At 35.8% G+C, this 22,902-nt stretch overlaps 1 protein-coding gene across 1 annotated transcript in view; it reads left to right on the top strand.

Annotated features, from left to right (window-relative positions):
* Positions 1-13,292, top strand: part of AHRR (aryl hydrocarbon receptor repressor) — a 251,803-nt gene extending 238,511 nt beyond the window's left edge. The window contains exons 9-11 of the mRNA XM_074206772.1: positions 1,699-1,760; positions 2,193-2,334; positions 6,533-13,292. Coding sequence (XP_074062873.1) covers positions 1,699-1,760; positions 2,193-2,334; positions 6,533-7,640 — 1,312 coding nt within the window. The 3' untranslated portion in view covers positions 7,641-13,292. The remainder of the gene's footprint in view (positions 1-1,698; positions 1,761-2,192; positions 2,335-6,532) is intronic.
* Positions 13,293-22,902: the final 9,610 nt, after the last annotated feature.

Below are 22,902 nucleotides of genomic sequence, written 5' to 3' on the forward strand. Positions count from 1 at the left end.
ATATAATATATATCATATTGCTTGCTGTTTTAGAAAGGGGAGAAGGGAAAAGGAAGGGGAAAATATGGAGTCAAAATCTTATAAAAATGAATGTTGAGTGGAAAAAATAAAATATTATTAAGTTGGGGGAAGATATAGCATAATATCACAGGAAAATGGAGTGGTTGTTTAGTTGTTAACTCCTGGAAAAGCACAGCAAGATACCTCAGTCTTGTGTCATTCTCTGAGAGTACTAAGAGCCCTGGCATTGGCCTTTTTATAATTCTAACAAAGTCTTTTCTTTTGTTTCCAATCTCCCTCTCATTAACATACTTCTTTATCATTTTATTTTTTACCTTTGCAATAATTTTTCTTATTTTTTCTTGTCCTTTTTCTAATTTGGCTAGCCATTCTTGACCTATTAACTAACTTTTTTTTGTCTAAACCTGGGAAGGCGATCATGATGATCAAATGTAATTGTGGATGTGAAAGCATGCCAAAAAGTACACATAAACTTGTACATAAAAAAGTGTTTGTGTATGAGCATGTGCACACCTGCTTTTGGGGGGTCAATATGTATTGGTACACAGTGAGTTCCTTTGATTGATTGCATCACAAAGGGTAGGGATGGGGGGGTAGGTGAATGTATATGAGTGTATTATAACATACACATTTTATATAAATAATATATAAATGTAAGACATCAGTTTTCAGTTGTTTACTCTTTATTGTATACTCTTTAATATTTAGTCCATCCTTTCCCTTTCATCTCTAATTATTTTTTTGTTCTCATCTTTGACTTTTTTTATAAGCTTGTGCAATCCAAGCTCTCCCTCTTCCCCTTCTTTTATCCTTCCCTAATCTCTCCATAAAGCAGAGTTAATTCCTCTCTAGTTGCTTGGCAGAAATATGACTATGAGGAACAACACGGAATCCCTAATAGAAAGGTGCTCAGCAAATTAATAGGAGTTTTGGTATCTTTCATCTGTATTTTCCTTGTCTTCCCTAATTTTTATATGAAAGGTCTTTACATTTTTTATTACTGATTTTATCTTACCTTCTTCCTCCTTGCTCTGTAGCTTTTTGCAATTAATTAGAAATTGAAATTATTCGTTCTATGTTTTTTTCCATCCTTCATAAAGAAAATAAAGGAAATTCTCCAAAAAACTTCCACTTAAGAAACTAAAAGTTGAGCTTTACTGCCCTCCAGTGAATAGTACAGTATAACAGTACCATTTCAGGGACATCAGGGATAGAGCCAGGTTCTCACACCAGCCATGACACATTACTGATTAAGTGACAGAACACTTACCTTTACAGTGTTTTAGATGACTATCTAAGAGTATTAAGTTACAGAGAAAGTGCATTGGAAAAGGAAGGTTTCTTCACATGAGTGGGTGTTCCCTAGGCCAGTAAAATCACAATCCCAACCCTATTCCCCATTATATTAAACAAAGAACTACTGTGTGCATGGCAATATGTATTTTTATACAACCTTCTTTATGTGAGGTGATGCTATGATCCAGTTTAGTTGACTTGGTTAGAACATTTCATTTATGAGATCACAAAATCGTGATCATTTGGTTTTTTCCATGGCCGGAGAGCAAGTTTTTTTTTTTTTTATTAATTTCAAAAAATGTAGTCATTTGTCTCAGTTGTGAATTTTGCATTTGATGTTTACTTTATTAACAATTATTCAATATTTTCTGTTTTTCACAGAGCAAAAACTACTGCAGGTCTGTGTGAATCTGAACTGCAGGGAAGAACACATTTCCAAGGAGGTATAATTTTTACATTTTTATATTTTATTCCAGGAATAAGCCAATATGTTTTTAATTGTTTCTCTTGATCCTTTTTGTACACAGACCAACAATCTCCTTTATCATGAACATTTCTATGGTTTTCAACAATCCTATTTTGTTATTGGATAATAATTGCATGGAACTGGTTTTTTTTTTTTTTTTTTGGTGGGGAGGTGGGAGAGTGAAAAGACAATGGTTCTATTTAAGTTTCATGGGTCAGGGAGACTTCCTTCCTAGTCTTTGAAGCAGATAGTTAATTATTGCTACACATATTGTGGCTTTCATACTTCTGAATAGCTTGAGAAGTAGTACTAGAAATTTAGCATATTTATGATTGCTCAGAATAGTGGGGAGGGCAATATTAAGAAAAGCATGCATACAATGACATTTTCTTCCTCTGAACTTTTATAGTAAAGAATAATGGAGACACTGGTGTTTCTGTGTTCAAAGTACAAGCAAATGATGATCATTGGGTCTGGGTACAAGCCAATGCTCAACTCCTCTACAGGAGTGGTTGCTCTGACTATCTCCTAAACCCACAGACAGTGGCAAAGTAAGTATGTTTGAGTGTTTTAAAGTATTTTGGTAGGTGTTTTCATGCTTATCTCAGTGGGTCTGCTCTGCCCCGGATAGCTATACATATATTCATATTTTTGAGCCAAAGACTCACTGATGGATGAATGAATAAATGAGTAATCTCCAAGTTTGACTAAATCAGAGACAGGACAGAAGGATTAACAAATTCACTTGTCTTCCAAAAGGAGTTTTTAAATTTGTTTAACAAAGACATTTCACCTTCATTACTGCCTTCAGTAAAAGAATTTATTGCCTCCCTAGAATGAAATTCAAATGTATTTATGAAAAGACAAAAACATTTTTCATTTTCTCATTTGTATACATTTCTATAATACTATCAGGAGTCTGTGAAGAAGCAGGCTACTGAAAACTACAATCTTTCAATTCAGCACATATTTAAGTGCTTTCTAAATGCAGATAAAATATAACTTTGGGAGCTGACCTCAAAGCCAGGAATCTCTGCCTTCAAGTCCTAGTTCTGATATATGCTGGCTATTTAACCCTGTGCATCCCAGAAACAACTCCAAGACCTGGAAGTTGAAGACCTACATTGATAGAGTCTCCTTTTCCAGTAGTTTCTCATACCAAAAAAAAAAAACAACAACAAAAAACCCCCCACAGTTTCAGGGAAAGGCCTATGGGCATTGAATAGTCATCAAGGAAGCTAAGAGGAAGAGGTAGTCAGGGCTCCAAAACTCTGATCTTCCGCTCTGTCCTTGACCTTCTTCCAATCTATGAGCCTAAAATTTTACACTCTCCCTAAATCTCCCAACTCTAAATTCTGTTATTTCTGACCTTGACTTAGTATCATGATTCTATCTTATGTTCATAATCATTATTTAAAAGCAATTACTTTTTAAAATTATTAAATTAATTTAAAATTATTAATTGATTTAAAAGCTTTTAATCCTGCTATATATCAGATTTTGGTTTGGTAATCTGATTCTGACCTCCTAGGTAGTTGATCTCTCTGTGTTTTCCCTGTACCAGTTATCCACATTTCAGTAGGACCTTCATCTCAATGTTCTCCTAGCATTTAACTTGGTAACTATCCAAAATCCTTATCATGTATGTCTGATGTGTTTGTTTCAGTATCTTATACTTACTAGAGTGGAAACCCCTTGAGGGCAGATTAGCTAACATTTGAACTCCCAATACCCCACCCTAGCACAAAGTTTCCCAAGAAATACTTAGTACATGGTAATCTGGGTGTACTTTATCTCAATTCTAATCTCCACATTAACTGCTGCCTAAGACTGGCCCGATTCCCATTTGCTCCCCAAGAATTGATGTTTTTTTTTTTATCCTGGACTTAGACTATTTCAATTAACCCCACCACAGTCTCTTAACAATCTTTTAATGGTAATTGGTACAAAAGTTCAACTTTTTGAGAGAAGTATAAACTTAAGGATAATTTGTAAACTATGCTATCATAGTTATGTTATCTGTTACAGTCATTGATCATGGACTTTTTCATCTCCATCAGTCTTTTAGATATATCAAACTGTATGATCTGTAGACAGCTAAACTCATCAGGTCCAAAACTGAGCTTTTCCCTCCTACCTTCCCACCTTCTAAATTTCCCTATTACTATCAGTAACATTTTTTTTGTGGTTTTTTGTTTTTTGTTTGTTTTTGCAAGGCAACTGGGTTAAGTGACTTGCCCAAGGTCACACACCTAGGTAATTATTAAGTAGTCTGAGGCTGGATGTGAACTCAGATTCTCCTGACTCCAGGGTCAGTGCTCTATCCTAGCTGCCCCTTCCCTATAATTATCTAAGGCATCACTGTCCTCCAGGCTTGCAACCTAATTGTCTTCTTTGATTGCTCACAATAGCTGGATTATTTCAAGCAGCTGCTGGTTGATCTGCTTACTACAAGTCTTGCAGCTCCAGTTCATCCTTCACTCAGTGGTCAAAATGATCTTCCTAAAACCTAGGTACCCTCATGTCATCTTTCTCCCCTTACTGAGTAAATTCCAGTGCCTTTCTTTTACCTCCAGAATCAATTATAAAATCCTTTGTTTGGAGTTCACAGCCCTTTATAACCTGCCCTTCCCATACACCTTATTAGTGGGCTTATATTCCCATATGCCTATTTTTTTTTTTTTGTGACATTAGCCTCCCTGCTATTCTTCAAACAAAACATTCCATCTCCTGATGCCACACATTTCACCAGTTGTCCTCCTATACTTAGAATGTTCTCCTTTTTCATCTTTGCCGCTTGGCTTCCTTTAAGGCTCAGATAAGACTTTCAACTGGAAGATTTTCCATAATTCTCTTGATTCAAGTGCCTCCCCTTGTTTATTATTTCTAGTTTATCCTTCATAGTTGGTTGCATTGTTGCCTTTCCCCTTAGAATGTGAGCTCCACAAGAGCAAGAATTATCTTTTATCTCACAACATTTAGGACAGTACCTGGATGTAGTAGGTGCTTTGATAAATTTTTATTGACTGTTGTACATATATGTCTCTACTTAGAGAATAGATTCTTTCCAGTCAATCTTGATTCCATGAAAAATTTTCACATCGACTTCCATTTTTCAAGTGACTTTCCCCACTGTAAGTGGATAAGAAAATCAAATGTGGCAAATTTAGCAAAGGGGAAGGGCCAGTCACCATGCCCAAACATAATGTGGTCTCTCCCAGTATTCTACTGTTCTCTTTTACTTTTTTAAAAAATTTTATTTATTTAAGGCATTGGGGTTGTGACTTGCCTGAGATCACATAGCTAGGCAGTTATTAAGTGAATGAGATCAAATTTTGTTCTAATATTTTCAACATAGAAGATTCAATTTTATCAAAGTTGTAAAATAGGATATTCAAAATTCTTAATTGTATATTTTCATGAATGTATATTGAATTGGTTATCAATATGATGAAATTTTAATTGTCTTAGATTTCTGTATTATCATATGCACAATCATATACTAAGTACAAATACATAAACACACACAAAGAAAAGTAATTTTGGTATATACATTATTGAGATTGATATTTTTTGCAATATTATGGGACTCAACACTTTAATATATCATTTGTTTGAAATTTTCATATTGCTTTTCTGTGTTTGCCCATAAAATTAAAGTATTTCCTCATATCATTTTCATTACTCAATCTCATTGTTCCTTTTTTTGGTGAATCATTCACACATGACCCCAAAGGAAGAACTATCCATCTAAAGAAGCACACAGACTGTTCTTACACAGATGGAATGTGCTATTTTTCAGCCAATTTGCTGATATGAAAATATGAAATTTGTTTGTGATGAAGGAACTGTAATCACACCTAGTTCCAGCATTTGTCAAAATGAAAATCTGCTATTAACTGATTTCAAAATCAGCTACCTACAGACATTAAAAATACAGAGGCCAATTTTGTAACTTATCTAGAATCAATCAGCAAATATTTATTAAGGTGTTCTGTTAAGTACTAGAGATACAAAGAAAGGCAAAAACTCAATAAATAAAAGAATAGGCATGTACATGATATATACATGAGTAGAAAGAAGTTAACCTTAGTGACTTTTCAAATGGGAGAAATGAATGAAAGTATATCACTTAACATATAATTATATTAGTATATAATGCTATGATATTAATGAGAGGCAACCTTGCCTAATGGATAGAGCACTGGCCTTGGAGGCGGGAAGACCAAACTCCATTCCTGCCTCTGATGTTTAATAGCTGTGTAAGAGAGGACTCATTTCATCTCTCCATTGGGTTACTCTTTCCAGGTAATAATGTACTTGGAAATTCTGTAAGACTATCTATTAAAGAATAGCTGCCAGGGTTCACTGAAGAGGAATTTTCCATTTCTGGGTATTCCCTACATTAGTGAAATCACAGATTCAGAAAGGGAAAAAAAAGTTATAGAAAATGGTATCTTATTTATAAATTGTTTCATTTGTGCTTGTCATAATGTCTCATCCCTAACTTGACTAGAGGTTCTTTATGGGCAAGTGCTATATCTTACTTTTCTTTTTGATCCTGTTATACATAGAACAAAACGGGTACTAGATAAACTCCCATTGATTGATGTAATAGTATAGGAAATTATGGAAAACTTCATTCCTTGGTTTTTGAGATCTGCACTTAAAGATAGTTTTAAAATGAACAGCTTCAACTGAATCCCTTTATCTATCTAATGACTCATTTCTTTCTATTATTAACAATAGAGAAGAGGAAGAACATCTGAAGATGCCAGGCAACACAGCCAGTGGGAAAGGACGAAAAGAAGGACTCATGTATAATTGTTCCATTGAAACACTGGGCCCCATGAAGCATCTGAATTGGACAACAGAGAAACATGATCAGGATGGTATAAAACTGAAGTTTGAACCAAATAAAACTGACAAATGTTTTTTACAAGAGGAGGCCCTAAGTTCCTGCATGACCTATCCAGGAGTCCAAAACACATGTAACACAAACAGTATTTCTACATTCAGAAGCTCATCCAACTCTCAAGCTATGAATTCACCCCTAAGTGCCTACCCCAACCGAATCATTAGACCTTTCTATAATGGAGATCAAAGTCATTTAAACCCTCCATCCAGTTGCCATCCACATCAAGGTGGGATGGAGAATTGCCAGTCCTGTCCAGGCTTTCAACATCTTGCTATGGGAAATTATGCTTCAGAAAATGTTAAATTGCAAAGTGCGTTGATACCCCCGGAAACTCTATACAATCAAATGTTACCTTTAGAAATACCCATCAAAATGGAGAATGATTCTGATTCTGATAATGGAATCGATGGCTACCCCATTTCACAAAACCAGGTGTGGTTAGGGGAAAACAGTGTGGTCAAGAGACATCTTCTTAGTTTCCCAAACAGGGTGCATTTTAAAACGGAACCAGATTTCACTGAGCACTTGTCTCCCTGTGAAAATCCCAAGCATTATGCTTATCCCCCTCACCACGGACAGTGTGTGGTCAGCACTCATCCCAACAACAGAGCCATCAGTCGATCTGGTAAAGAGATCACACCATTTTACTCACCAAACTGTGCCTACCTGGAACACATGCATGGCCTTCAAGACACAGAATATTACAACCACTTGTACAGTCCTAGTTCAACAAATATGAAGGGACATACTGAACATCAGCCTTATAAGCTCCAGTGTGATTTCAAAGCTCCTGGAATGGTCCAGATGATCAAGCGTGAACCTTTGGATTCTCCTCCATGGGCGGGACATGGCCAAAATGGTGTTCAAGTGATTTTTCCTAAAAATGCCTTATCAACCCTGATGCCTCATAAAACTACAGAATGCACATTCTTACAATAGACTCATAGTCATTTCTAATTTTTTTAAAACTATGCCTATTTTTTCAGTGGTGTCCAACATTTTCAGATGTATTTCCTCCAACTCATGGATGGAATGGCTTGAAATGTTTGTTCTGAGTTTGGAGGCCTGCCAAAGAGTGAATTTCCTGTGTATGACACACTTAGGTTGTCAGATTATGTTTGGAGCCATTTTTAAAATGTGGTCTTCTTTGCAGTGTTGCATGATTTCAGCTCTGTTTGATATCAGATTGCCAGATACTAAGAATGCTTAAATTTGTGTGGTCTTAAGTATAAAATATATTCAAATATATCTGTGTTTTATTTGAAGTATTAGAACTGCATGGCCATGTTCTCTTCTCCATACATTCACTTTTGTGTATAAATGGGAGAGCCAAATCTCAGTTACCTATGTTGATTGGACAATGGCAACATGGAAAAGGGAAATGCTTGTAGGTAGTAGATTTTAACTCTTCTCCCACTAACCTTTTCCCAGGAACATTTCTTTGAGTTCACTGATTCTGTTTCCTCTTGCCAAGACATATGTTGCTTCAAAAAAATCCATTGAGAACTTTAAGTGGATAACTTAAAAGAAGGATGAAAATGAGGTGTTCTTGCTCTTATTCATAATAGAGATTGAGGGTAAATATATAGACATATAGAATTTTATTGTTTACCAGTCAAATCTATTACAAAATAGCACATCTACAACATGATGAATGGAGGACTGGTCTTAGAGTCAGGAAGACCTGGGTCCAAGTTCCACCCTGAGCAAGTCGTTTGGAACTTTGTGGTCCTTTAGGAAATTCCTTAAGATTCTAAGTTACAAGTAAGTGGTGGATTTATATCAGTGGAGAGAGTTTCTTACTTGGATGAAATTACTACAGATCTGGACATTCCCCAAGGTGGTGTTGTATAAATCTGTTGCCTGATCCTTTAGGATTTCAATCCTAATCCAAAGAAGGGCCATCAGAGTTGAGGTGGGTTAATGAAATCTGAGGTAGTATGCTGATCTTTCAGTATTAACAGATTCTTCCCAGAGTTCAGAGTACATGGTACCCAATAGTTCAGGTTATGTTAGCCAAATATGTGAAAAAACAAAGCTGGAGGATAGCCATCATGAAAGGAAAACCAAAAAATGTGATGTGTTCATACTAGGGTCTGAATTCCCTACTTTCATGTAATAGTGACCCCCTATCATTGAGCCTGCAATATTTCCCCTTCATAAAAATATTAGAACATATAGCGCTTTTATAGTGAATTTTATCTTAAGAATTACATAACATCCCTTGAGGTGACTGGAACTGGGGCAAGTTTCAAAACCCGAGGTAGGGGAGTTACTGTTCTAGAATGCCAATTAAATCCAATTTAAATCCAAATTCTTTTTTGCTCCTTGAGATTATTCTAAATTCTGGTTTCCATTTTGATGTGGAAGATATTTTTATCTGAATGTATCTTTAGTATCCTTTTAAAATTTGTTCTCAGATTCTCCTTGGTTTGCTAAATCAGCCCCAAAGGATAACTTCATGAGCTTTTATGGAATTGTAGCCTTTGTTGAGTCAAACCCAGGTTCACTCCAACCCCTTCCTATTTCCAGAACATTAGAAAAGATATTGAAGATCATGTAGTCCAACTCAAAATTTAAATCAGTTTCTGTGAGTTCAAATCCAATATCTTTTCCATATCACAATCCCCTTTTTACATTGCAGCTTTCCCTTCACAGTGAACATTAAACTTTACTACTACCACCAATTCTCAGTTTTGATGATTCAGGTCCCCTAAGACCAACCTTATAATAGAGTATAACAGTTAGAATAATTTGAGTGTATGTTGATGGAAGACTCTCTACCATAAATTTCTTCTACAGTTGCTTGAATTTATATCCCTTGTAACTCATTCTTTTTTGTTGGGTCTTGTTCTATCCTTTTGAGGTTTCCAATTGAAAATGTTCCTAGGAGGAGTAGCAGTACAGAAATCCCTAAAATCTTCTTTGGAAGATGGTTTAGAAGGGGCTTAGAGAAGAAAGGAAAAGAACACAGGAAAGGGATGAAAAGAGAGACTTTTCCTACTCCAAAATTTTTCCTAAGCTCAGTCCTACATCCCCATCACTGTCTCTCTCTCTCTCTTTTTTTTTTTTTTTTTTTGCTTACAAAGCATACATTAGTTTCTCTTAGAGAGCTTTAGACCCCAAATCTCCAGACTATAAATAATATAGTCACAGTGCCACCCAGGGGCAAAAACTAGAAGCACTGAATGGTGAAAATGCAGAGACACTAATTTTGGTTTGCAAAACTTTTCTCATGATTTGAGCTGTCCAAAAGTAAATTAGGAGGCTCGGAGAGGCAGTAGCTTTTCTTTCACTAGAGAGGCTTCAATTGATGACCATTTGTGAGGAAGGTACCTTCCTGATATGATTTAGACTAGATGATCTCGAAGATTCTTTTCAGTTCTAAGACTATGATTCTGGGTTCTGACTCTCCTTCTTATGCATACAAAATTCAGGTCCTGATGTTTGGAAAATCTAATTGGATTGGTCTTGGTCATAACTGCACTTTCTTTTAAAAATGGTATTTGAAATTAAATTTCCTACATTTGCCTACTGACTGGATTTTCCTCTTATTCTATTGCCACTGTTTTAACCAGTCTCCTTTCCCTACAATTATAAGGCTGTAAGTCTCTTCCTTGATAGTTTTGTAATCTGGCACAAATGAGCTAACAGATGGTTACAGTTCTTTGAAAAACTAAAAAATACTACCTAAGTACAAAGTATTATTAATGTTTTAGAATAGGAATTCATTTCAAATTTTTAGGTTGCAACAAGATATTTCAAAACATCTAAAATCTTATTGCTATGCATGAAATGCATGTTTTTGCAGCCTAAGAAATATTCAATTCTCTTAGAGCAACCAAACAAGATGCTCATTGAGAAAAGCCTCTCAAGGGAGATGATATTTTCAGTGTAAGCACTTTGTTCTTTGTACTACAGCCCAGCTTTGAAAATGAAACCAAGAAGATGAAAAATTGGTTGTTTCCACTTTCAAAAATGTGTTTTCTGTGGTGTCAATTTCAGGTTTTTCTTTTCCTGTTTTATATCATTTTTTTATAATACATGGCTGAAAAAAAGAATTATAATCAATTATAATAGTAATGAGTAAATGGAGTAAAGAATGGAGATCAATAACAAGTGTAGTTTATATTTTAGCAGGTTTTTCTAGAAAGAAAATTCTCATGATAAAGGCTGTTACTTTATTGCTCAATTTGAAAAAAAGATTTGATGCACTATTATGTAACTTTTTTAACAATATTTTTCACTGCTTTTAGAAAGAGCTTTCAAATGTATTTCTGAGACTGATTTGCATTTAATTCGTATTGCCAATGTAAAATAAAGCTTTTGTTAATATGTTTACCTAAAATTGAAATATATAAAATTTTTTAAAAGATCGATTTAGTTTCTTTTAAAGTGTTTGTTGAGTCATTGAAGGACCAAAATAGCCTCAAAGTTCAAATAGCATAGGCAGTAACTTAAGAAAAGTTAGTCACTGAAGACGTGGATGATCTGGGAACTCATAGGGGTGGAACCAGAAGAGTAAAGGCCCTCAGGACAGTTCCATATTTTGAAGCATCTGGAGATATTTAGTCTAAAGAAGAGAAGATTTGGTGATGACATGATAGCTCTCTTCAGATATTTGAAGGTCTATATGTGGAAAGAATTCTATTTGACCCTAGAAGGCAGAACTAGGAATAGTAGATTAAAATTGTGGAAGGCAAAATATAGTTCAATGAAGGGGAAAACTAAAAATTGGAGCTGTTCAAAAATGGATTGGGCTGTCAGTGGGGTTAATGTTTATTTTATCTCAAGAGTTATCATAGGAGCTGGATGTCCACTTCTCAGGATTCCTGTTCAAGTTTAGGTTGGAGCAGGACAGAGCTTCTTACCTTTTTTTGTGTCATGGACCTCTTTGTCAGTCATGTGGGATTTATGGGTGCTTCGGATGATTGTTTTTATATGCGTAAAAATCATATAACATTAGAAAAGAAAGTGATTCTAATTAAATAAGTCATTAAAATATTAACACATGAATTCACAGACCCAGATAGTCTCTCTGGTTCCATGATTCTAAAATTAACAAAAAGAAATTGGTCAGTCCACTATGCAATTTAGCCATCATTGCCAAAATCACTGCCTTGTCTTCTTAGGTCATCCAAAAAAAGGAGGATCATCTTTATAGATGGTAATGTATTGGAAGTGGAATGAGGTGAGCTCAAGGGAGCTTAGTTCTTTAGCTAACTGTCACTTAGTCAAATCACTTTGGACAAACTAATCTCTTGGAGCCTGTTTCCTCAGTTATAAAATGGAGATAATACCTACCTTACCAATCTTGCAGTATAGTTGTGAGTTTGTATGATATGAGTGTGAAAATTGATTGAAAACTTTAAAATGTTGTTATGGTTCCTACTCTAGGGTTATATTAATGTGGCATAAGTACCATTGAAGAATTAATGACAAAAGTTTGTGCTCCTAGATCCTTATCACTCTGACCTGCATGACTGTAGGAAAGTTATTTAATATCTAGCCAACTTAAGTTTCTTCACTTACAAAATTAAGGAATTGGTCTAAAAAGATGGAGGTACTTGACTAGGGTTACATGGTAGTGATTATCAGAGCTGGGATTTAAACCATGGAAGTATTACTTGACTTGATTGCCATGCCCTTTCCATTGTTATTGAACAGAATCATCAATATTTGCCTCAGTTCTTCATTTTGCTTTGCTTGTGTTAAAAACCAAGCCTTAGAGGAACCTGGATCTAAGCTGCCTACAGTGTGTGAGTGGGTAAATTTCCTATAGATTAAATTTTAGAAAAATCCGAAATCTCTAGGTTCTCATGGGTAGAATATTTGGTATTATATGAAAGAAGGTTATTCTAGACAATTCCCATGGAGTGGTACACTAGAAAGAGCTGTACATTTGTAATTAGAAATCCCAGATTTAAATGTTTTTTCATATTCTATCTGTATGATTTTACATTTACATTTTGCATTTATCATTTACAATGATTATCTATTTACAGTAGATGAAAGTATGTGATTAAGTATCAAAATAAATGTCATAGGCTATAAGTATTCAAAGAAAGGAAGATTTTCAGCCTGTAGTAAAGGCAGGGGATGTGGGATCTGAGATGGATGCTAAAAGATTTGAATAGGCAGAGAGAGGGAAAAGCACTCCATGTTTAGGAAACATCAAAAGCAAAAATAGGGACTTTTGACAGATAATGTGACTACCTTTACTAAAGGAGAAGATCTGAGTAATGGTAGAAAACTATATATGGGTATCAGGGTGGAGGGTGGGACAGATATAGAATTCTTTGATTGTCAAACTGAGAAATTAACATAAGTTTTGTCAACAAAAGGAAGAGTTTTCTTAGAAGAGGACTAATATTACAAAGTTGCTATTTAGCACTATTAAATTTGGTTGTGGTGCAAAATGTAATTTTGTGGTGTAAGAGTTCAATTGGTCATCTAGTAATGAGGTGAAAAAGTCCTTGACTAAGATAGAAATGAGAGAAAGAAAAGGAAATGACATGGATGGGTGTTATGAAAAAAATATTTATGTTTTTGGATTCCTACTAGCTTCTTAATGTTTACCAAGAAAATATATTCTATCCTTTATTTATAGCTTTTAATTAGACAATAAAAACTACAATTTCTGAATTTTCAGAATTTTGTTTATTCCAACTGCCGTTCTTCCCCAAAACACTCCTTATCAGATCTAGAATCCTTTACGTAATCCAATTTCCTATAACAAGTGTCCTGAGAGAATACAGAAGAAAGGTAATATAAAATAATTTATATAATGGGAACCTTTCCCCTCTACCCTAAGGAAGCTAGGTAGCTCAATGGCTAGAAAGCCAGTCATCTGTTAGAAATAGATGTATGAAAATATGAAGTCATTTTGAGCCCTCTTCTAGTACAGACTCTATTAAGGGAGGAGAAAAATCACCCGAAAGAAAATGGTGCATCTGATTGAATATTGCCCACAAAACAAAATGGGCAAGAGAGAACAGAAGATGTGGGGAGAGGGAAGAGGAGAGGGATTGGAAGCGTGGGCTGAGGGATGAGGATGCATTCGAAAGCTAGTGTTCCTGACCTTTTTACATCACAGATCCCTTTGTCAGCCTAGTAAAGTATATGAACATTTGTTCTTAAATGCAGAAAATAAAACACATAGATTAAAAAGGAAACTAGCTTCCCCCTGTTAATTATTTCCTATTTATCCTGCATGTCTGCAGGCTTGCTTGATGTGTATTTGCAGTATATGTACACTACACACATAAACACATTTATTTATTTACTCATTCATTTATTCATTCATTCATTCACTCATTCATTTATATTTGCAAGGAGCCTTCCCACATTGGATTGGGAGCTACTTGAGAGCAGGGATTGTCTTTCACCTCTTCTGGGTGCTTAGCCACAGTTGAAAAATGTATCTTAGGGGTGGCTAGGTGGCATAGTGGATAAAGCACCAGCCCTGGAGTCAGGAGTACCTGGGTTCAAATCCACTCTCAAACACTTAATAATAACCTAGCTGTTTGGCCTTGGGCAAGCCACTTAACCCCATTTGCCTTGCAAAAAACAAAAAAAATGTATCTTAAAATGATATTTAGCACCAAATGAAAGAAGCTCATAACTGACTGCAGACAATCAAATCATGCTATATATTTTTTCAGTCCCAACTACCAGATATGGAAAGAATTTTGTTAAGATTGGATTTGTAAATCTCCATCTTCCCTAGTGTCAATCAGTTGTTCTTATAAACTAATTGGATGTTTATTTTTGTGCTTGTTTAATAAATGAAATGGAACTCTTCGTTTAGAAGGTCCCGAGTTGCCAAGGTTTTTTTAGGTGGACAATATGAGATTCTTTTTTTTTTAATGATACACTTTCTTTGTCATGAACATCATGGATTAAATATCCAAGAGCAAAAGGTGGTCAAAAAATAAAAAAGGATGAGGACTGAGAAAAATTCATCAGAATTAAGGGGGCAGCTAGGTGGCTCAGTGGATAGAGCATCGGCCCTGGAGTCAGTAGTGTTTGAGTTCAAATCCAGCCTCAGACACTTAGTAATTACTTAGCTGGGTGGCCTTGGGCAAGCCACTTAACCCCATTGCCTTGCAAAAAAAAGTCAAAGGTACTCTCCTCCCCAGGGCTTTATAATCACTTCTGCTCAAATTTCACTTATCCATTGATGCAAAATATGACTAAGAAATTTGTTACTGATGATGTCAAAAAGTCAAAGTGAATGAGTTTCTCACCAGAGAAACCCAATCAGAACAGAAATCATTTTGGCTGCCAGAACTCTGTATGGTGAAGGGATACAAGGTGGTGGTTTCTGGTAAACCCAGAAGCCAGATGTCCAAGTCTATGAAGTTTGTGGATGACCCTGTAAACTACTATGTTGACAATGCTGTGTTCCATATCCTTCTTAGACAGGGTCTTTTAGGCTTTTTGTGTAAAAATAGCGTTGCCCTAATAATCAAATGGCAAGATTGACCCTAAGTTCTTGCCAGCATGTGTGTGTGTATGATAGGGTTCAAAGACAGGAGTCTTCCTACCACTTTCATCTCAGAGTGGACAGGTATGAAACCAGAACAACTCTCCACTACATAACAGGTCTCTGTAATGCCTGGGATGGTATGCCCAAAGCTCTTCTGTAAAGGGTTTTTTAAATTCTTTTTTAAAACAAAGTTTTAAAAAATGCCATGGTAACCTTTGAAGAAAGTAGTTTTATTTGAGTGAGGACTCAAAGATATTGGGATTGAAAACTTAGAAAAATAGGACAGTAGTACTCTATCTTAAGTTTTCTAAAAATGAAAAGGAGTTGAGTTTTAAAGCAATACTGGGAGCAGAGTGTGTGGGGTATTGAGACCCTAACCCAAGATGACTCCTTGGAGTCCTCTCAAAGTGACAACAAAGAGTTAAAATTTATTTCCATTCTTGCAAGAAGTGGGGCAGTTCTTAACTCTCTATGAGAGAGAGAGTGTGCAGGAAAAGCCAAATTACAGAAGCTGAAGCAGGGTTAAAAAACCACAAAAACTACAACCCACTTCCCCATCTCTTTTCTGCTGACCTTTACAACAATTGGTCAAACTTGAGGGTCCAAAGAGAAAGGGGGGGTTGCCTAAGTTGCACAGGAGAGTCTGTCTTTGTTTACACCTTATATGGTTAGGGTGAAATAATTTTTCTAGCCAGAGATCCAGGTTCTCACACTCACTTGATTCTTGAGAAATAGAAACTGAGGCTTATGGCTTAAACTAATTTAGCACTATATTTCTGAAAAGTCAGCATTTTTAACCCCTCACAAGAGTTTGTAGAAAATGAGGGAGTAGAATATTTCCCAGGAAAGATAATTTTAATACCTACATCAGGGAAAGATAAAGCACAGAATTACAGATCAAAATAATTAATGAATATCGATTCAAAAATTTTAAGTAGAGGGGTGGAGCCAAAATGGTGGTGTGAAGGAAGCATTTCCCAGGAACTCCTTCCCCCCAAATCCCCAAAAGCCATCAAATTATGACTCTAGCCAAAATTTAGAGGGGCAGAACCCATAGAAAGACTGAGTGATACATTTTCCCAGTTCAAGATAAGTCAGAAGCTCCACAGGAAAGGTGTGTTTCATCAGGACTGGGAATTGCGAAAAAGCCCCGGCCAAAGAGCAGCCCCACCCCCAGCCCAGCCCAGGGATCACCTGGAATAGCTTGAAGGGGCAGTGAGAGAACTCTGCTACACCAGAATGAGTGTGGAGTGATGAGCACCTGCCACAGAACCTGCAGTGAGAATCGGGAGAAACCAGCCTGCACCTCCAGAGCACAGCTCACAGGTGGTAAAGGGGTCAAGGGAGACTGAAGAAATCTCTCTGGTCTCCCTGGAGTAGGACTCTTCTGTTTACCCACCCTCAGATCCAGGTATCGATTTGGCCTTCCATACTAAGATAGTAGGGAATCCTCCTCACAGCTCCAAGGCAGAGGGGAGTGCCTATGGTCATCTACATATCAAAGCACAGGCAAGAGAGCATAAGACCTTGGAGGAATAAAGGTCCCAGTGGGGTGTCCCCAAAAAACCCAAAGCCTTGGAAGTGATATAAATTTGTCTTGGGCTGAGAAAATGAGTAAACAACAGAAAAAGAAGAATCTGACCATAGAGAATTATTTTAGTCCCATGGAAGATCAAAAAACATGCTCAGATGACAACAAAATCAAAGTTTCCATATCCAAAACCTCCAAGAGAAATAGAAAATGGGCTCAGACTATGGATGAGCCCAAAAATGACTTTGAAAAGCAATTAAGAGAGGTAGAGGAAAAATTGAGAGAAGAAATGAGAGCAATGCAGAAAAATCATGAGAACCAAATTAGCAGCTTGGTGAAAGAAATACAAAAAAATACCAAAGAAAATAATATGTTAAAAACCAGTTTAGAGCAAATGGAAAAAGCAAAACAAAAGACAAATGAGAAGAATGCATTAAAAAGAAGAATTGGCCATCTGGAAAAGGAGATAAAAAAAGCTCTCTGAAGAAAAGAACTCCTTCAAATGCAGAATGGAACTAAAGGAAGCTGATGACTTTGAAAGAAAGCAGGAAGAAATAAAACTCTTCCAAAAAAACTAAAAATTAGAAGAAAATGTGAAATATCTCTTTGGAAAAACAACTGACCTCAAAAACAGATCCAGAAGAAATAATTTTTAAAAATTGGACTACTTGAAAGTCTTGACCAGGAAAGGAACCTAGACTTCATTTTTCAAGAAATAATACAGCAAAATTTCCCTGAGATCCTAGAAGCTGAGGGTAATTGAGGGAATTCACTGGGTCGCCTCCTGAAAGAGATCCCAAAAGAAAAACCTCCAGGAATATTATAGTCAAATTCCAAAACTCCCAAGTCAAGAAGAAAATTCTAAAAGTTGCTAGAAACAAACAATTCAACTACTGAGACTCCATAGTCAGGATTACGCAGGATCTGGCAGCATCTACATTAAGGGCTCATAGGGATTGGAATATGATGTTCCGGGAGACAAAAGATCTTGGTTTACAACCGAAAATCAACTACCCAGCAAAACTGAACATCCTCTGAGGAGATCAAAGCAATCCATAGCCACATGAAAAAATGCTCTAAATCATTATTAGAGAAATGCAAATTAAAGCTTCTCTGAGGTACCACCTCACACCTCTCAGATTGGCCAGTATGATCAGGAAGGATAATGATCATTGTTGGAAGGGATGTGGGAAATCTGGGACACTATTACATTGTTGGTGGAGCTGTGAACTCATCCAACCCTTCTGGAGAGCTATTTGGAACTATGCCCAAAGGGCAACAAAAATGTGCATACCCTTTGACCCAGCAATAGCACTACTGGGTCTATACCCTGAAGAGATGAGGAAAAAGGGTAAAAATATTACTTGTACAAAAATATTTATAGCAGCCCTGTTTGTGGTGTCAAAGAATTGGAAATCCAGTAAATGTCCTTCAATTGGGGAATGGCTTAGCAAACTGTGGTATATGTATGTCATGGAACACTATTGTTCTATTAGAAACCAGGAGGGACAGGATTTCAGGGAAGCCTGGAGGGATTTGCATGAACTGATGCTGAGTGAGATGAGCAGAACCAGAGAAACACTGTACACCCTAACAGCAACATGGGAGTGATGATCAACCTTGAAGGACTCGATCATTCCTTCAGTGCAACAATCAGGAACAATTTTGGGCTGTCTGCAAAGGAGAGTGGTGCCATCTGTATCCAGATAAGGAGCTGTGGAGTTTGAACAAAGTGCAAGAACTATTCCCTTTAATTTAGAAAAAAACAGATATCTTATTGTCTGATCTTGTTACCTCTTAGAATTCTCTTCTCTTTAAGGTTATGATTTCTCTCTCATCACACCCAATTTGGATCAAGGTACAACATGGAAACAAAGTAAAGACTGACAGTGCTATCTGTGGGGGGTGGGGTGGGGGAGAGAAGCAAGATTGGGGGAAAATTGTAAAACTCAAATAATCTTTAATAAAAATAAATTTTAAAAAAATTGAACATCCTCTTTCGGGGAAAAGATGTTTTTTTCAATGAAACAGAGGACTTTCAAACTTTCCTATTGAAACCAGAGCTGAACAGAAGTTTGATCTTCAAGTACAGGACTCTGGTGAACCATAGAGGGGGTGGATGAGAAAGATTAACTATGAGGGACTTAATGATATTGAACTGTTTGTATTCCTGCATGGAAAGAAGATATTGATAACTCATGTGAACTTTCTCATTTATAAGAGCTGTTAGAAGGAGCATATATAGACAGGGCACAGGAAGGGAGTGGAATATAATGGCATAATATAGTAAAAAGATGGAGTCAATGGGTGATAAAGGGAAGTACTGGGAGGAAGAGAAAAGAAAGGAAGAAGGAGCTAAGAAATTTCACATAAGAGTCAAGAAAAAACTTTTTCAATGGAGTGGAATGGGGAAAGGCAAAGGGGAATGCATGAGCCTTCATTCTCATCAGAAGTGGCTCAGAGAGGAAATACATACATACTTAATAGGGTATAGAAATCTGTCATACCCTAGAGAAAAATGAGAAGAAAGGGATGAGATAAGGGGGAATGGGGGAATAGGTGATAGAAGAGAGGGAAGATTGAGAGAGAGGGTACTCAGATATACAACATACTACTGGACAGGGCCAGGATGAAAGGAGAGAGAGAAAGAATAAAATAAATGCGAGTGGGGAGGGATAGAGAGAAGGGAAATACAGCTAGTAATAGCAACTGTGGGAAGAATATTGAAGCAGCTTCTCTGGTGGACTTATGATAAAGAAGGCAACTCACCCCAGAGACAGAGCCATTGGAATCTGAACACAGACTAAAGTACATCCCCCCCCACTATTCTTGAGGTTTATCTTGGGGGGGTTATGTTTACTCTTATAACAAAATTATTGTAATAATATAAAATAAATGAACCAAAATCATACTTAAAAAATAAATAAGAGAGAAAAAATAAAAAATAAATTTTAAGTAAAATTTTGTTCAACAGATTATATCAATTCTTCTAATAAATCATTATAACTAAATTGTATTTATATTAGTATATATTTATGTATATATATGTGTATCTATGCTATATATTTATGCTATATACTCTCTATATATCAATATATGTTTATACCAGGATGTAGTTATACAAGTTGAACATTAATAAAACAATAAACATAATTATATTTAAAACAAAAACATCCAAATCCATACCTATGGCACCATGATAAATATCATTTTTTTACACTAAAGCTTACTAAGTATAGGGATCTTTTTATAATTTATTTTTTAATGTAGATGATATTTTATTTTTCCAACAATTACATAAAACTATAGTTTTCACCTTTTTGTTGTTGTTTTGGTGACTTTTGTGAGGTAATGGGGTTAGGTGACTTGCCCAAGGTCACACAGCTAGTAAGGATCAAGTGTTTGAGGTAGATTTGAACTCGGATGCTCCTGTCTCAAGGATCAGTGTCCTATCCACAGGGATATTTTTAAAAATATCATTTCTAAAACCAAAGGCAAGCATCATATGCAAAGGGGATTCACCTAGAAGCTTTCCCAACAATACAGAAGTAAAGTAAGGATGGCCATAGTGTTAAAATTGTACATGTTCTAATTCCCCTGACCAACATCTCCCCCCTTCTAGTTTGTATGGTAAATAAGTTTTTCAGTAGCCTGGATAAAGTAACAACAGCAGGAAATGAGATTGCAAAAATGAACCTAGAAATTTTACTCACTTCACATAGACTGAAGAAGCATAATGTGCAAACTGCTTTATACAATAACTAAAGATCATATCCTGCAATTTTCCCCCCTAAATCAGGGAGTTGCTGTCAGGGTCTTTTGGTCCTGTAACCTCAGATAAGCTCTAGACATTCTCAGTAAGGCCAGCAGAACACCAAATGTTGCTGATAACTTTGAGATGATATGGGCATGCTTATGAAATAATCTCAAGGAGGCCCAAGTCTGTATCCCACAAAATTCCTTTTAAAATGTGACCATAAATTCCTGCCCTTCCACCTTTTGCCTTCCATCTATGTCTGGATTCATGCTGCTAAATCCTCCCAACTCCAATTTACTGTTGTTACATAAATGCATAAATGACTCTGTGTCTAGTTTCTTCTCCACATTTTGCCTTTTTGTTCTCTACCAGTCCATCCCTATTCCAATCCCTATCTCTGTCCCCTTTCCCATTTTTACCTCATTTGCCTTTTCATTCTTCCACCTGGCATTTGTCTGTTTACTTTCTTTGCTTTTTATTTTGGTACCTTCTGTGCCTTATTAAAGTGTGTTTGAAGCATTACTTCCAACTGCCATTATGGTCTTTCCTGGCAAATAACCCAAAGAGCCAGGTGAACCTATCTCATTTAATAATTTCATAAGTTAATTAGCAATTCACCCTCTTTCTTCACCATTATTTGATATAGTTCTAGAAGTACTAATAACACTGTCCAAAGAAAAATTAAAGGCATAAAAAATAGATAAAGAGGAAATAAACCACCTCTACTTGTGAATAATATTTTACTTAAAAAATTCTAGGGAGTAAGCCACCATCTGAGGAGATGGTTCCTGTGAAGAAGGGACAAGTTATAACCATTAACTGCTAACCAATGACTATCCACAGGACAGACAAGTCTGTTTAGCTAAAACATCAAGGAGTGCTGAGGGAGAGAAAGGACATAGCATGGGCCAAGAGAGCTAAACTATTTCCCTGATTGAGATAGTACAGGATCCTGGACCCAAAACTTTTGGAATAACAATATTTTCTGGTCAGTACTAGAAATGATCATCCTGGGAAGCAACATCTTTGGAGATACAGTTTGGATACTGTTCCTGCAGGTGCTACAATTACTCCTATCAAAAGCCCCCAGAATAGAGTTCCTGTCCCCAAAGTCCTTGGCATTATCAAATGATTCAACATTAGAAACTAATATGATTTCATCAGTGGATTATAGCATTAAAGAAAAGTCATTATCATATGCTTTGAGGCTGATCCTAAGGACCATGGGACCTTTCTGTCTGACTTGTAGTCAGATTATTTCATTCACACTAGAATGTGAGATCCTTGAGAGCAAAGACTGCCCTTTTTTATATTTGTATCTCCAGCATGGTGTTTTGCACATAGTAACTGATTAATAAATACTTTATTCATCCTCTAAAATTTTATTGAAACAGTTTAAATAGCTTTATTAAAATGACATACTATAAAAAATTCACAAAGATTAATAATAATTTTTAAAATAATAAGAAAAAAGAAAATCATTATAAATAACCACAAAAAGCATTTAAAACTTGGGTATGGGGTGGCTAGGTGGTGCAGTGGATAGAGCACCGACCCTGGAGTCAGGAGGATCTGAGCTCAAACTTGACCTCAGACACTTAATAATTACCTAGCTGTATGGCCTTGAGCAAGCCACTAAACCCCATTTGCCTTGCCTAAAAAAACCAACCAAACAAAAAACTTAGTTACCAATTTACCAAGGCATTATAAAATGCTCCTTAAATAAATAAAAAACAACTTAAATAACTGGAGGAATATTAAATGCTCATGGCTGTACTATGCCAAAATAATAAAAATGTCAATTTACAAAATTGGATTTATAATTTTAATGCTATATTAATCCATACCCTTATCAAAAGGTACTATATTTATAGCACCCATGAAAATAACATCAAAATTCATTTGGAGAAGCAAAGGATCTAATTAATCAGGAAAATAATGAAGAGAGGTATAATGAAGGAGGAATAGATCTCCAATTATATTATAAAGCTATATTTGGTATTGGTTAATATATAGAATAAATCAATGGAATAGAGGAGACAAGGAACATCCAGAAACAATGAAACTCATTTTCACAGTGTTTGATAACGCAAAAACCAAATTATTTTAGTAAAAAAAAAAATTCCTATTTGATTAAAAAATGGCTGGGAGAATAGAAAAGCAAAATTTAGGCCTAGGCCTACATCTTATACCATATTTCACAAAAGTCTAAAATGGATATGTGCCCCTAATATTAAAGATCATTCCTTAAAAGCATTCAAACAATAGCATATCATAATAAAGCTTTTACACTATGGGTAGGAGATATATACTTAACTAAAAAGAAGAATTTACAAAACTTAAAACAGATAACTTTTATTACATGAAATTGAAAAGCTGCACAAATAAAATTAATGCATCTAGGACATCTAACAGATATCTG

The sequence above is a fragment of the Macrotis lagotis genome, chromosome X (assembly GCF_037893015.1).
Source record: "Macrotis lagotis isolate mMagLag1 chromosome X, bilby.v1.9.chrom.fasta, whole genome shotgun sequence".
Taxonomy (NCBI): Eukaryota; Metazoa; Chordata; class Mammalia; order Peramelemorphia; family Peramelidae; genus Macrotis; species Macrotis lagotis.